The sequence below is a fragment of the Coregonus lavaretus genome, assembly GCF_964263955.1.
Source record: "Coregonus lavaretus genome assembly, chromosome: 29".
NCBI classification, from domain to species: domain Eukaryota; kingdom Metazoa; phylum Chordata; class Actinopteri; order Salmoniformes; family Salmonidae; genus Coregonus; species Coregonus lavaretus.
Genome location: NC_140016.1, coordinates 14702375 through 14717719, shown reverse-complemented (window position 1 = coordinate 14717719; position 15345 = coordinate 14702375). Strand labels below are relative to the sequence as shown.

At 46.2% G+C, this 15345-nt stretch overlaps 1 protein-coding gene across 1 annotated transcript in view; it reads left to right on the top strand.

Moving 5' to 3' along the window:
- LOC311105095 (protein FAM13B-like) overlaps positions 1-13287 on the top strand; it is an 85642-nt gene extending 72355 nt beyond the window's left edge. The window contains exons 14-21 of the mRNA XM_084147096.1: positions 2097-2307; positions 2556-2697; positions 4421-4502; positions 4909-5061; positions 5878-6089; positions 6253-6779; positions 8910-9011; positions 10160-13287. Of these exons, the coding sequence (XP_084003222.1) occupies positions 2097-2307; positions 2556-2697; positions 4421-4502; positions 4909-5061; positions 5878-6089; positions 6253-6779; positions 8910-9011; positions 10160-10283 (1553 nt within the window). The 3' untranslated portion in view covers positions 10284-13287. The remainder of the gene's footprint in view (positions 1-2096; positions 2308-2555; positions 2698-4420; positions 4503-4908; positions 5062-5877; positions 6090-6252; positions 6780-8909; positions 9012-10159) is intronic.
- The last annotated feature ends 2058 nt before the right edge of the window (positions 13288-15345 follow it).

Sequence of the window (15345 nt, the reverse complement as noted above, 5' to 3'; positions counted from 1 at the left end):
ACTTGTGCGTTGGGAAAAGTGGAAGAAGCTTTTTCAATCACTCCCTTGAGTGCTGTGGCCACCTTTTCCTGCTGGGCCCTCAGGTCGTTGGTGCCAGTGTGAATTATGATGTGGCTGGGGGACCCTAGTCTGGCCTCTGATAGCAGCTCCAGGGCATGCCTAGTGTTTGGGTGCCAGAGTTTAGCCACTTTGTGTTTGGGAAAAAGTTTATTCTCTTGAATGTATTTGCTATTTGAGTCAATGAGGAGCACAATTTCTGGCTTTTGTGTGTCCTCAGTGGATGTGTGGGGGTTGTCAGGAGGGCTATCGGGGGAGCTGACAGGGGGGCTGTTGGGTTGGTGGGTCCTGTGTTTACATTTACATTTTAATCATTTAGCAGAGTTGTCTGTCCCATTGAGGTTGTGGTCCGGGTCTGAGGTGGGCTGTTCTGCTGGCTTCTCTGGGGGAGTGTCCTGCGCTCTGTCACACCTCAGCTTTCTCACCTCCTCCTTCACTGCTGTTAGCTGTGCCATGTGTTTCTCTCCCTCCTCCTTCACTGCTGTTAGCTGTGCCATGTGTTCCTCTCCCTCCTCCTTCACTGCTGTTAGCTATGCCATGTGTTTCTCTCCCTCCTCCTTCACTGCTGTTAGCTGTGCATTTAGCTGTCTCTTCTGGGCGACTGTACATACAGTGCATTCGGAAAGTATTCAGACCCCTTGACTTTTTCCACATTTTGTTACGTTACAGCCTTATTCTTAAATTGATTACATTGTTTTTTTCCCCCTCAACAATCTACACACAATACCCCATAATGACAAAGCACAAACAGGTTTTTAGAAATGTTTGCAAATGTATTAAAAATAAAAAACTGAAATATCACATTTACATTCAGTACCAGTCAAAAGGGTTCAAGGGTTTTTCTTTATTTTTTACTATTTTTTACATTGTAGAATAGTAGTGAAGACATCAAAAATATGAAATAACACATATGGAATCATGTAGTAACCAAGAAAGTGTTTTATATTTTGAGATTCTTCAAGTAGCCACCCTTTGCCTTGATGACAGCTTTGCACACTCAAGGCATTCTCTCTACCAGCTTCACCTGGAATGCTTTTCCAACAGTCTTGAAGGAGTTCCCACATATGCTGAGCACTTGTTGGCTGCTTTTCCTTCACTCTGCGGTGGTCACACCAGATACTGACTGGTTTTCTGATCCACACCCATACCTTTTTTTTAAGGTATCTGTGATCAACAGATGCATATCTGCTTTCCCATTCATGTGAAGTCCATAGATTAGGGCCTAATGCATTTATTTAAATTGACTGATTTCCTTATATGAACTGTAACTCAGTTGCGTTTATATTTTTGTTCAGTATTTATTTCAGGCCACAAGAAGTGAAATTGAGCAAACAATACCAAGATGGAAAAATCAACTGAGAGGTCTAAAGAAAGTTGAGGCTACAGCTGAGGAAAGAACCATGTGTAGACTAGTTGGCCTAGGCCTATTTCCATATTATTCTAGCAATGTGCAACCTACCTTCAACACATAGTAGCCTAGGCTAATAAGCGAGGAAGATGAGGCAAAAATGGCAATCTGCAGCCCATGATGATTTACAACCCATCACAAGACGCACAGCCAGCGAGGCTCGTTGACTGTGTCACTCGCTCCATCTGCGAGCTTCGGCACACACAGACATGCCCAAACATCCGAGACTACTACACATGTCTTTAGTGCCACAGCTCTACCAGAGATGAATAGGCTCCAAATATATTTAGTCAATAGTTCAGATGGCCCTTCGCCCTTCAGCAACCAAAGGAAAGGAGGGGTGCTCAACAACAATGACAGAAATCATGAAAATGGCTTACCAAGAAAAACTTCCTAAAGGACTAATTCGAGGCAGAAAGGAGTTGGAGCACTCAACAAAAATGGCAGTGATTTATTTTAGCTCACTTTAATACATTGTACAGGAGGAGAACAGGATGTGTCTGTGTGTTGGTGTCCTGTCTCTTTTAGATCCTGGAACTGCAATGCTGTAGATTATAATATTATACTCCAACTATAATGACCCATGTTACACACTGAGACTCATCTGTGCGTTTCTTTGTGTCCCACCCAGACCCCGTGCCAGCCTTCAAGTCGTGGCAGGATGAGAGTGACTCTGGTGAGGCCCAGCTGTCCCCCCTGGCCGGGCGCATGGTGCCCCTGCCCCACGAGGAGGACTCCCATCCCCTCATGGCCCGCTGCTTCATGGACTTTGGCCACAGCCAACGCTTCCTGCAGCACCCTGACGCAACCTCGCCCACTAAAGCCCACCAGTCCCTGGGGAGGTGAGAACACACTCTGACTCACTCATCAGGAATGGTTATTTATATAGACATGATGGGCGACATTGATGTTTTCCTGTTTAGTTATTCTGTTTAGTTATTCTATCTTATAAACAGTGTTTATTAGCTAGGATTTTGCATTGAGGCTTCAGGTGCAGGGTCACCACCTCTCTCTCGCTCTCGCGCTCTCTTTCTCTGTCTCTCTCTCTCTCTCTTTCTCTCTCTCTCTCTCTCTCACCTGTCTCATCTAGGCCTCACCGTGCCTCCTTCACTTCCAAAGAGAGCGCTGTGAGGAACGACCCTGTCTCCCACCAGCTCACCAAAAAGCTACAGAACCTCAAGAAGAAGATCAAACAATTTGAGGAACAGTTTGAGAAAGAGAGGAACTACAAGGTTAGATACAGTGCATTCGGAAAGGATTCAGACCCCTTGACTTCTTCCACGTTTTGTTATGTTACAGCCTTATTCTAAAATGGATTATATTGTTTTTATCCCTCATCAATCTACACACAATACCCCATCATGAGAAAGCAAAAACATGTATTTAGAAATGTGTGCAAATGTATAAATAAAATAACAACTGAAATATCACATTTACATACTGTGCATTCGGAAAGTATTCAGATCTCTCGACTTTTTCCACATTTTGTTACGTTACAGCCTTATTCTAAAATTGATTAAATTGTTTTTTTCCCTGATCAATCTACACACATTACCCCATAATGACAAAGCAAAAACTGTTTTTTAGACATATTTGCAAATGTATTAAAAACAAAAACCGGAAATATCACGTAAGTATTCAGACCCTTTACTCAATACTTTGTTGAAGCACCTTTGGCAGCGATTACAGCTGTCTTCTTGGGTATTATTATTATTATTATTTTTGTCATTTAACAGACGCTCTTATCCAGAGCGACTTACAGTTAGTGAGTGCATACATTATTTTTATTTTTCATACTGGCCCCCCGTGGGAATCGAACCCACAACCCTGGCGTTGCAAACGCCATGCTCTACCAACTGAGCTACATCCCTGCCGGCCATTCCCTCCCCTACTCTGGACGACGCTGGGCCAATTGTGCGCCGCCCCATGGGTCTCCCGGTCGTATGACGCTACAAGCTTGGCACACCTGTATTTCGGGAGTTTCTCCCATTCTTCTCTGCAGATCCTCTCAAGCTCTGTCAGGTTGGATGGGAAGCGTCGCTGCACAGCTATTTTCAGGTCTCTCCAGAGATGTTCGATCGGGTTCAAGTCCGGGCTCTGGCTGGGCCACTCAAGGACATTCAGAGACTTGTCCCAAAGCCACTCCTGCGTTGTCTTGGCTGTGTGCTTAGGGTTGTTGTCCTGTTGGAAGGTGAACCTTCGCCCCAGTCTGAGGTCCTGAGCGCACTGAAGCAGGTTTTCATCAAGGATCTCTCTATACTTCGCTCTGTTCATCTTTCCCTCGATCCTGACTAGTCCCCGCCGCTGAAAAACCTACCCACAGCATGATGCTGCCACCAACATGCTTCACCGTAGGGATGGTGCCAGGTTTCCTCCAGACGTGATGCTTGGCATTCAGGCCAAAGAGTTCAATCTTTTTTGGTACCCTTCCCCAGATCTGTGCCTCGACACAATCCTGTCTCGGAGCTCTACGGACTATTCCTTCGACCTCATGGCTTGGTTTTTGCTCTGACATGCACTGTCAACTGTGGGACCTTATATAGACAATCAATTGAATTTACAGCAGATGGACTCCAATCAAGTTGTAGAAACATCTGAAGGATGATCAATGGAAACAGGATGCACCTGAGCTCAATTTCGAGTCTCATAGCAAAGGGTCTGAATAGTTATGTATTTTCTATACATTTGCAAAAACATCTAAAAACCTGTTTTCGCTTTGTCATTATGGGGTATTGTGTGTAGATTGATGAGAAAAAAAATTACAAGAATGTAATCAATTTTAGAATAAGGCTGTAACGTAACAGAATTTGGAAAAAGTTGAGGGGACTGAATACTTTCTGAATGCACTGTAGATACTGCAATTTGAGGAACAAGTTAGTTCTTAGAATAAATGCACAGGATGTCATCAGCTGGGAGGATGCCATTCATCATCAGTATTCACTGTCCTCTCCCCAGCCGTCTCATGGTGATAGTGCAGCTAACCCAAAGGTCCTCAAGTGGATGACCGACCTCACCAAAATCCGCAAACAGTTAAAAGGTAAGAGGAGTCTCTAAGTCTGCATGGTTGTGTTGGGGGGAGTGGGAGGGTGCTTGGTTCCATGCCAGGGGTGGGGTGGGTTGGGCTCGACTGGGCGGATAAACTTTTGTGTGCCATCCTGTTCCTCCCCTTGGCAGCCTGGTCCTGCCCTGACCCGCCTGCCTGACTGCCCAGGCCAGTGGGGGCAGAGCTGGGTCAGTCTCTCATCAATGCATGGGTATTACAGTACACACCAACTGTGGCTCTAACATAATGGCCTTCCCTCTCTGTGTTGGTCCATTGTGTAAGTCCCCCCCATCCATCTATATTCATTCCATTTGAACGCCCCCCCAATCGGGAGATGCAAAGCCGAATAAGTTTCTCTCTCTTCTTTAAAATTCTAAAACCGGACATCCCCCATCTGCAGGAAGACAGCATCTCTTTCCCAAAGGGTCCTTGAGGCACCAGGCGGTGCTTCAGTCATACAGACGCCACCACCCCTCCACCTCCTCCGCCCCGAACACACCCCATTTTACACTTGCACGCCCCCTCACTGCCTCTAAACAGACACCCTACCTATGTAAGTACACTAACAGCAGTAAGTAGAAACCAAAAATACTTCCAACTGAAGGTAGACTCTCTGTTCTTTCTCTTCTCTCTCTCGCTTCTCTTCTCTCGCTCTCTTCTCTCTCTCTCTTCTCTCTCTCTCTCTCGCTTCTCTTCTCTCTCTCTCTCTCGCTCTCTTCTCTCTCTCTTCTCTCTCTCTCTCTCTCGCTTCTCTTCTCTCTCTCGCTCTCTTCTCTCTCTCTCTTCTCTCGCTTCTCTTCTCTCTCTCTCGCTTCTCTTCTTTCTCTCTCTCTCTCAATTCAATTCAATTCAATTCAAAGGGCTTTATTGGCATGGGAAACATATGTTTAAATTGCCAAAGCAAGTGAAGTAGACAATAAACACAAGTGACGAGCTCCACTGGTAACACAGAAGCACATCCCACAGTGTCTGGGGTTTGGCAGTATGTCATGTACTGTGTAGTGGTGTAAACAGGGTGGGAGTTTCTTTAGCCACAGTGTGGAAGCTGGATTCCAACAGTGTTATTACTTTGAATGGACATGGTCCTTGAGAACATGCCTTTTAGAACATTGCAAAATTAATTTCGTATGCTCTTGTGGCTTCAGACAGACAGACAGACCTGTAGCAGTGGCTAGTCTGGTGTGTTTGTGTCTGTGGGCATATGGTTGTTTGTCAGGGCTATCCCCTTTCTCTGTCTCTCGCAGACAGACAGAAGGACTCATGGTAGCTGCAATAACAGCCCATCAAGCTCCTGCATGTCCCCTGTTAATATGTTAATTAACCCCTCTGTTCCTCAGTTACCCTCATGTCTCTTCTCTCTCCCTCTCAGATGCCAAACACAAGGAGGCTGAGCTGACCCCTCAGACGCGGCCACGCAGCAACACCTTGCCCAAGAGCTTTGGTTCCACCCTGGACCAGGCAGGCCACGATGTTGGTGGAGAGGCCAAGGGCCACCGACCCACCAGAGAGGACACCCTGAACCTCATCCAGCGCCGTGTCAAGGGCAAGAGAGAGGAGGACGGCTGGCCAGAGGACACCAAGGTGAGACGGGGGGCAAAATACACTGTCTTAGAGAGGCCATACAGACACAATACACACCTAGCTACAACCAGATAGTGAACTGAGTTCTGTCCTGAAACTTAAGGATCCCTGTGATAGCTGGATAGCCATAAGAGCCAATGTATGGTTATTTCTCTCCCTGTAGAAAATGACCAAGGAGCAGCTGTCGTGTGAGAAGACGGTCCTACAGAAGAACCTACTGCACTACGAGGGACTGCATGGTCGACCTGTGACCAGAGAGGAGAGGCTAGTGGTCAAACCGCTGTACGACCGCTACCGCCTGGTCAAGCAGATGCTCACCCGCGCCAGCATCACCCCGATCATCGCTTCCCCCTCCAGCAAGCGACGCAACCAGACCCTGCAGCCCATCATCGAGGGAGAGACGGCCCACTTCTGTGACGAGATCAAGGAGGAGGAGGAGGGTGAGGTGGAGGAAGAAGAGGCTACAGCCGAGGAGGCGGAGGTGGAGGAAGAGGAGGCCACAGCCGAGGAGGAGAGCAGCGTGGAGGTCCAGAGCTTGGGGTCAGAGGTGATCATGGCTCTAGACCCAGTGTTCCAGCCCAAGATCAGCTCCCAGAGAGACAGAGACAGCCTGCTCAGGCCCAAGATGGAGGAAACCTCCGGGAAACTGGCCCTGGACCTGCGCCTGTCCAGCTCCAACGCTTCGTCAATGTGAGCATACACACCTACACACACACACACACACACAACCGTCACCTCTGAATGCCACTACACTCAATTCACAACAGCCTCCTCATTCCTCAATAATCTGACACAGTCACCAGTGTAACTCTGCCATGTAGTTTACTACACATCCAAACCTAAACATTCGGCTGTGGAGGTTAAATGGGCTCTGGCTGTCATATGACGTCTATTTAAAGCACCTGGAACAGGGTTGATGGCTATTAGAGGGGCTGGTCTGAGGAGTTTAAGATGGATAAGGCAGTAATCTGGCTAGGGGAGTGAGGGAGCACATAGCCCCGGGTAAGCAGAGAGAGATGCCAGGCCAGGCCAGCTTTAAGCCCAGGCAGCAGAGAGAGATGCCAGGCCAGGCCAGGCCAGCTTTAAGCCCAGGCAGCAGAGAGAGATGCCAGGCCAGGCCAGCTTTAAGCCCAGGCAGCAGAGAGAGATGCCAGGCCAGGCCAGCTTTAAGCCCAGGCAGCAGAGAGAGATGCCAGGCCAGGCCAGCTTTAAGCCTGCTGCCACGCCAGCTTTAATCCCAGGCAGCAGAGAGGGCTGCCACGCCAGCTTTAAATCCAGGTAGCAGAGAGGGCAGCCAAGCCAGGCCAGCTTGAAGCCCAGGCAGCAGAGAGGGCTGCCAGGCCAGGCCAGGCCAGGCCAGCTTTAAGCCCAGGCAGCAGAGAGGGCTGCCAGGCCAGCTTTAAGCCCAGGCAGCAGAGAGGGCTGCCAGGCCAGCTTTAAGCCCAGGCAGCAGAGAGGGCTGCCAGGCCAGGCCAGCTTTAAGCCCAGGCAGCAGAGAGGGCGGCCAGGCCAGGCCAGCTTTAAGCCCAGGCAGCAGGGCTGGTTCAGGTGCTGTGACCCTAGGCAAAGATTATCTATTATATTGACAAGATAGCAGAGTGACCGCTCTAATGGAAATACATGTCCTCAATAATTGAAGGCAGGCTAGCCAATAAGTGGGCAGATACGCATGTGAACAACAGGCACAACTAAGTCGTTTTTCTCAAAGTTGCCGGAATGCCACATGCATCCACTTATATCAGTACATTTGTAACAGCCTAAACCCCCCCCCCCCCCCCCCCCAAACTCAACTCTGGACCTAGAAGCCAGTTCCACGCCATTTCTAATCAGGGACTGATTTAGACAGGTACAATTAATGATCAGGTAGAACAGAAAACCAGCAGGCTCCGGACCTAGTAGGGTATGAGTTGAGTAACCCTGGCCCTGAACATTACGAAACTTCTATTCTATCAAATAATTTGACACTCTCATAGACCTCCATACAAAAAAAGGGCTTATCTCACGTGGACAGATTTTCGGCATAGTAAATCGTTTCGCTTCGCTTCTTCCTCTCTGCCCTAGGTCCTGACCTGACCTAACCTACCCTAACCTAACCTGACCTCTGTAATCTGGTCACTACCTAACCTAACCTGACCTCTGTAATCTGGTCACTACCTGACCTAACCTGACCTCTGTAATCTGGTTACTACCTAACCTAACCTGACATCTGTAATCTGGTCACTACCTGATTTAACCTAACCTGACCTCTATAATCTGGTCACTACCTGATTTAACCTAACCTGACCTCTATAATCTGGTCACTACCTGACCTAACCTGACCTCTATAATCTGGTCACTACCTGACCTCTGTAATCTGGTCACTACCTAACCTAACCTGACCTCTGTAATCTGGTCACTACCTGACCTAACCTGACCTCTGTAATCTGGTTACTATCTGACCTAACCTAACCTGACCTCTGTAATCTGGTCACTACCTGATTTAACCTAACCTGACCTCTGTAATCTGGTCACTACCTGACCTAACCTAACCTGACCTATGTAATCTAGTCACTACCTAACCTGACCTCTGTAATCTGGTCACTACCTGACCTGTTTGCCAGGGCAACAGCACGGTCACTTCCTGCTTCTAAACACACTCTGACGTCCTGTTTTAATCTCAGATGAGACCCATTAAGAGATATATATATATATATATATATATATACATACATACATACTGTATATACACACACACACACACTGTGTTCTACATTTAATTCTATGATGAAACCCCTGGTTGAGATTGTCATGATGACCCCTCCTGTATGTCTCCCTCTACAGGCCTGAGCTCCTGGAGCAGCTGTGGAAGACCCGGGCTGAGAAGAAGCAGCTAAGGAACACCATCCGCCAGTTTGAGGATGAGTTCTACCAGCAAAACGGCAGGTCGGTATGGTCACACACACCTGCATACAGTGCATTCTGAAAGTATTCAGACCCCTTGACTTTTTCCACATTTTGTTAGGTTACAGCCTTATTTTAAAATTGATTAAATTATTTTTTTTCCTCATCAATCTACACACAATACCCCATAAAGACTCAGCGAAAACAGGTTTTTAGAAATGTTTGCAAATGTATTACAAATAAAAACAGATACCTTATTTACATAAGTATTCAGACCCTTTGCTATGAACATTGAAGGTCCCCAAGAACACAGTGGCCTCCATCATTCTTAAATGGAGAAGTTTGGAACCACCAAGACTCTTCCTAGAGCTGGCCGCCCGGCCAAACTGAGCAATCGGGGAGAAGGGCCTTGGTCAGGGAGGTGACCAATAACTCAATGGTCACTCTGACAGAGCTCCAGAGTTCCTCTGTGGAGATGGGAGAACCTTCCAGAAGGACAACCATCTCTGCAGCACTCCACCAATCAGGCCTTTATGGTAGAGTGGCCAGACGGAAGCCACTCCTCAGAAAAAGGCACATGAGTTTGCCAAAAGGCACCTAAAGGACTCTCAGACCATGAGAAACAAGATTCTCTGGACTGATGAAACCAAGATTGAACTCTTTGTCCTGAATGCCAAGCGTCACATCTAGAGGAAACCTGGCACCATCCCTACGGTGAAGCATGGTGGTGGCAGCATCATGCTGTGGGGATGTTTTTCAGCGGCAGGGACCGGGAGACTAGTTAGGATCGTGGGAAATATGTACGGAGCAAAGTACAGAGAGATTCTTGATGAAAACCTGCTCCAGAGCGCTCAGGTCCTCAGACTGGGGCTGTTTTTGCTTTGTCATTATGGGGTATTGTGTGTACATTGATGGAAAAAAAACTATTTAAATAAGGCTGTAATGTCACAAAATGTGAAAAAAGTCAAGGGGTCTGAATACTTTACGAATGCAATACAGTGATGCTGAAGCTTTAGAACCTGAGTCATCCCCCCACCATGACAGAGGAAGCGCTTGGGTTGTCTCAGACAGGAGCACTGTCTTATTTACAACAACAGTTTGTTTGTTTATGATTGTTCAGCCTTCCGACGCAGTAAACAACCGGCACATATCCAACTGGTGTCTCAGACCTTCTCTCTTTCCCTCTACAGGAACTTCCAGAAGGAGGACAGGCTCCACATGATGGACGAATACAAAGAGTATAAACGGATCAAAGCCAAGCTGCGCCTGCTGGAGGTGCTCATCAGCAAGCAGGACTCCTCTAAGTCTATCTAGAGAGAAGAGGGAGAGACAGGCCACTCTGCTTCCCTCCACCTGACTGAAGGTCCCCCACCTCACCACGGGCTGACATGTCACCCCTACATGGCCCCTCCCTTATCAACCATCCCCCTACTTGCACCCCTGAGGGATGGCACAGCAGCCACCATATCTCACTACTGTCTCCCCAAAACCACCCATCTGATTCTGTCATCCCCAGCTAATGTTCAGTGTAGGGTCCTTACTAAGGACTCTGATGAAGAAGAGGCATCTTCATCCCACCAGTCAAGACTCTACACACCCTTTTGACTTATTTCTGCCTGTTTCATTCAGAGGAATTCCCTCTTCCTCTTTAGAGTTTAGTTTTTTGTTTCAACTTAATTTCTGTCATTAACTTTTCATGTATGGTAGTTTCTCATACTGAGAATTCATGTTGGACAGGAGCTCGCGTTTTGTAGCGTGTTTTAGTCGCCCGGCCACAAAATGAACTCTCCCTCAGAGCAAGGACACTGGTCATCCTATTTCAGATATTGACTCACATGGATTCAGTTAACCAACTCCATCGTCATCCTTCAACACTATAATGTTTTTATGTCGTCTTGAGTGAGATTTGTTTGGAAAAAGTAATTAATTAATGTATGTGTCTCTTGTACATAAATATGTACACATAAATGTTTGTATGTTACAGTATGTCTTTTTTCTTTAATGAAGAGTAATTCTCTCAAGTTTAAAAAGTGAACCTACAGTTTACATATCATATGCTATTCCAGTTGTTCTATTATTACACAATTGCCACTATGGAAACTGAGGGAGTTTTAATCAGTTGGGACTGGTTGGCTTCTCTTTTCTGTTGTTTTTATATTTGGATCATCAGTCATCACTGAAAGGAGTTTGGCACACACCAGGTGGGCAGGACAGCCAGTTGGGTTCATCACTTAGCGTTGTTACCTTAACCGTCTCCATTTTCTGGCAATAAGGCTGGACGACTTTAGCATATAAATATGTACATTATTTTATTTTTTCTGTATGCGTTCAATTTCAGTTGCAGAGTGGATCTTTGTGTGAGGTGTCATATTGGGTTGGGGAGTTGGCTCTAATCTAAGGCTGTTCCAACTGCATCAGTATTATACTAAATACAGCATATGGCAGTGTTGGGGTGTGATGACGCTGGTTGGTGGAGTCTATGGGATATGTCCCATAGTGACCCAGAGTGTTTGGCCAGGCAATGTAGAGCCAGGTCATTGTCAGGTCCTGGGGAGTTGTCTGACCACTGACCACAGAGCTCTGAGAAGGCTTTACCACGGCAAAGCAGAACCAACAGCACCTCGAACCCTGACATCAACAAGTTGACCCTGTCCCTATAGATCCCAAAGTTCTTCTGGGCTTCATTTGAAAGGTCACATGCAACTATAACAGATTCAAAGTGATGCATGTTGGGAATGACACTGAGGTGTGTCTGGTCTTTTGGTGTCATGCCTCCTGCCTGCCACTCCGTAGATATTATCAACCCCAACCTTTGACCCCTAGCTAAACTAGCAGTCAGCCCCGGGGCAGCCTCACATCACTATCCTTCAGAAGCTCTCTGGACTTGACAAGACCAAGCAGGAACGTTGTCTGTTCAAATGACTAGTTCTAGTCCTGGCAATAAAATACACAAACCATTTAAGATCTGTTGTAGACTAGATGCCTACACACTCATTAGGGCGGGTGGGGAATGACTGCTGTATGCTAGTTGTCCAGGAATGGTTTGGAATGGAAGTCATCCCCAGTGGCACTGACTGTGAAGATCTGCATCTGTTTCAGAAGGTGGAATAATGGAAGACATTGTCAGTCAGACCAACACACCCAGAATCGAGGGAATCTAGTCTTGCCTGAAGGACGTTTGCGCTGAACCGAGTTTGGCCTTCGTCTCTTACTGGGACAAAACAAAGTAATGTAATCTTTGTTTGGGTTGGCAGGGTTTGGTATACTGGATGTATGGGTGAACAGTGTAGGGAGGTTCTAGAAGTTATTTGCACAGCATTCTGAGAATGCAGCCCTTGTTTTGTTTGTAGATTTGTTCCTTGTTTAGAAGCACAACTTATATCGAAGGATGAACGTCAGAATTTGTAATATTTTGAACAACATGTTTGGCCCCTGTTTCAATTTCCGTGATGTTCAAACCTGAGTGTGTTCTTTTTTTATTATCTTTATTTTGTATAATCTTTTTTGTAACCTCTCACTAATACTGCTATACAGTGTAGAGTCTATTGGCTAAGAATCTTCCGTTTTTTGTTTTGTATAAGCTAGTTTTTGTATGTAGTTGGCTTGCATGGCAAAGATTTGTATTGTTTTTGTGCCATGAAGATCAAGCAATAAATTAGCATTGAGGCCTGTATCAATGGAATTTGGGGCCTTGTTAATCCTGTACGTGCATTTTCTGAGTATATGGCTGATTAATGTTTAATCTATTAATGGGACTAACTTGGTCTGCTGTTTTCTACCTTGCAGACCAACCCATGAAACTCTGTCACTTGACTAACTGCTGTGAGAGTTCCACTGCGACTCAGTTTTCTGTCTGCTAAACCAGCATTTTTATAATTTTTGTTGTCAGCATAATGTTGTTTGGGGCACTGCTTTAACCAAATGAGAAGAGATTATCAATGTGGTGACAATGATGGAGGCACATTTGGACCGAACATTCCGATTTATATTATTTAAAAAGGAAAGAAAAAGTGAAATTGGTCGATCGATTTGTTATTTCCATGTCAAATTCTCAAGGGCTTTTTCACTAGATTATTTTGCATTGTGCCTGCAGAGCCTGTTCATAGTCCCATGCAATCCCACGCATGTTTGTTTTTCTGGCCCAGGGGGCCGGTGGCAGGTTACATCAACTGACCAGCCGATCAGCGACTGGCTCCCAGAGCCTCTATCTATCTGTGGACCTGTGTTTTACATCTATACTGAACAAAAATGTAAATGCAACATGTAAAGTGTTGGTACCATGTTTCGTGAGCTAAAATAAAAGATCCCTGAAATGTTCCGTACGAACAAAAAGCGTATTTCTCTCAAATGTTGTGCATTTGTTTACATCCCTGTTAGTGAACATTTCTCCTTTGCCAAGATAAAATGTAGATAGTGGGTATGGGCTGGAAGTAGAGGCCTAGGTGTTGTTGTTCACTAGTTTACTACAAGTGGGGAAAGGGTGGCGGGGTTGGAAAGTAATAAAGGGGAATATATATATTTTATAAAAGGATATGTATGTACAGTGGGGAGAACAAGTATTTGATACACTGCCGATTTTGCAGGTTTTCCTACTTACAAAGCATGTAGAGGTCTGTAATTTTTATCATAGGTACACTTGTATGATTTTTAAGTAATTAATTTGCATTTTATTGCATGACATAAGTATTTGATACATCAGAAAAGCAGAACTTAATAATTGGTACAGAAACCTTTGTTTGCAATTACAGAGATCATACGTTTCCTGTAGTTCTTGACCAGGTTTGCACACACTGCAGCAGGGATTTTGGCCCACTCCTCCATACAGACGTTCTCCAGATCCTTCAGGTTTCGGGGCTGTCGCTGGGCAATACGGACTTCCAGCTCCCTCCAAAGATTTTCTATTGGGTTCAGGTCTGGAGACTGGCTAGGCCACTCCAGGACCTTGAGATGCTTCTTACGGAGCCACTCCTTAGTTGCCCTGGCTGTGTGTTTCGGGTCGTCGTCATGCTGAAAGACCCAGCCACGTTTCAATCAGCCCCAAAGCATGATGTTTCCACCCCCATGCTTCACAGTAGGTATGGTGTTATTTGGATGCAACTCAGCATTCTTTGTCCTCCAAACACGACGAGTTGAGTTTTTACTAAAAAGTTCTATTTTGGTTTCATCTGACCATATGACATTCTCCCAATCCTCTTCTGGATCATCCAAATGCACTCTAGCAAACTTCAGACGGGCCTGGACATGTACTTAAGCAGGGGGACACATCTCGCACTGCAGGATTTGAGTCCCTGGCGGCGTAGTGTGTTACTGATGGTAGGATTTGTTACTGCAGGTCTACAATTTTGTTTCTGGTGTCCTTTGACAGCTCTTTGGTCTTGGCCATAGTGGAGTTTGGAGTGTGACTGTTTGAGGTTGTGGACAGGTGTCTTTTATACTGATAACAAGTTCAAACAGGTGCCATTAATACAGGTAACGAGTGGAGGACAGAGGAGCCTCTTAAAGAAGAAGTTACAGGTCTGTGAGAGACACCTGTCCACAACCTCAAACAGTCACACTCCAAACTCCACTATGGCCAAGACCAAAGAGCTGTCAAAGGACACCAGAAACAAAATTGTAGACCTGCACCAGGCTGGGAAGACTGAATCTGCAATAGGTAAGCAGCTTGGTTTGAAGAAATCAACTGTGGGAGCAATTATTAGGAAATGGAAGACATACAAGACCACTGATAATCTCCCTCGATCTGGGGCTCCACGCAAGATCTCACCCCGTGGGGTCAAAATGATCACAAGTACGGTGAGCAAAAATCCCAGAACCACACGGGGGGACCTAGTGAATGACCTGCAGAGAGCTGGGACCAAAGTAACAAATCCTACCATCAGTAACACACTACGCCGCCAGGGACTCAAATCCTGCAGTGCCAGACGTGTCCCCCTGCTTAAGCCAGTACATGTCCAGGCCCGTCTGAAGTTTGCTAGAGTGCATTTGGATGATCCAGAAGAGGATTGGGAGAATGTCATATGGTCAGATGAAACCAAAATATAACTTTTTGGTAAAAACTCAACTCGTCGTGTTTGGAGGACAAAGAATGCTGAGTTGCATCCAAAGAACACCATACCTACTGTGACGCATGGGGGTGGAAACATCATGCTTTGGGGCTGTTTTTCTGCAAAGGGACCAGGACGACTGATCCGTGTAAAGGAAAGAATGAATGGGGCCATGTATCGTGAGGCATTGAAGATGAAACGTGGCTGGGTCTTTCAGCATGACAATGATCCCAAACACACCGCCCGGGCAACGAAGGAGTGGCTTCGTAAGAAGCATTTCAAGGTCCTGGAGTGGCCTAGCCAGTCTCCAGATCTCAACCCCATAGAAAATC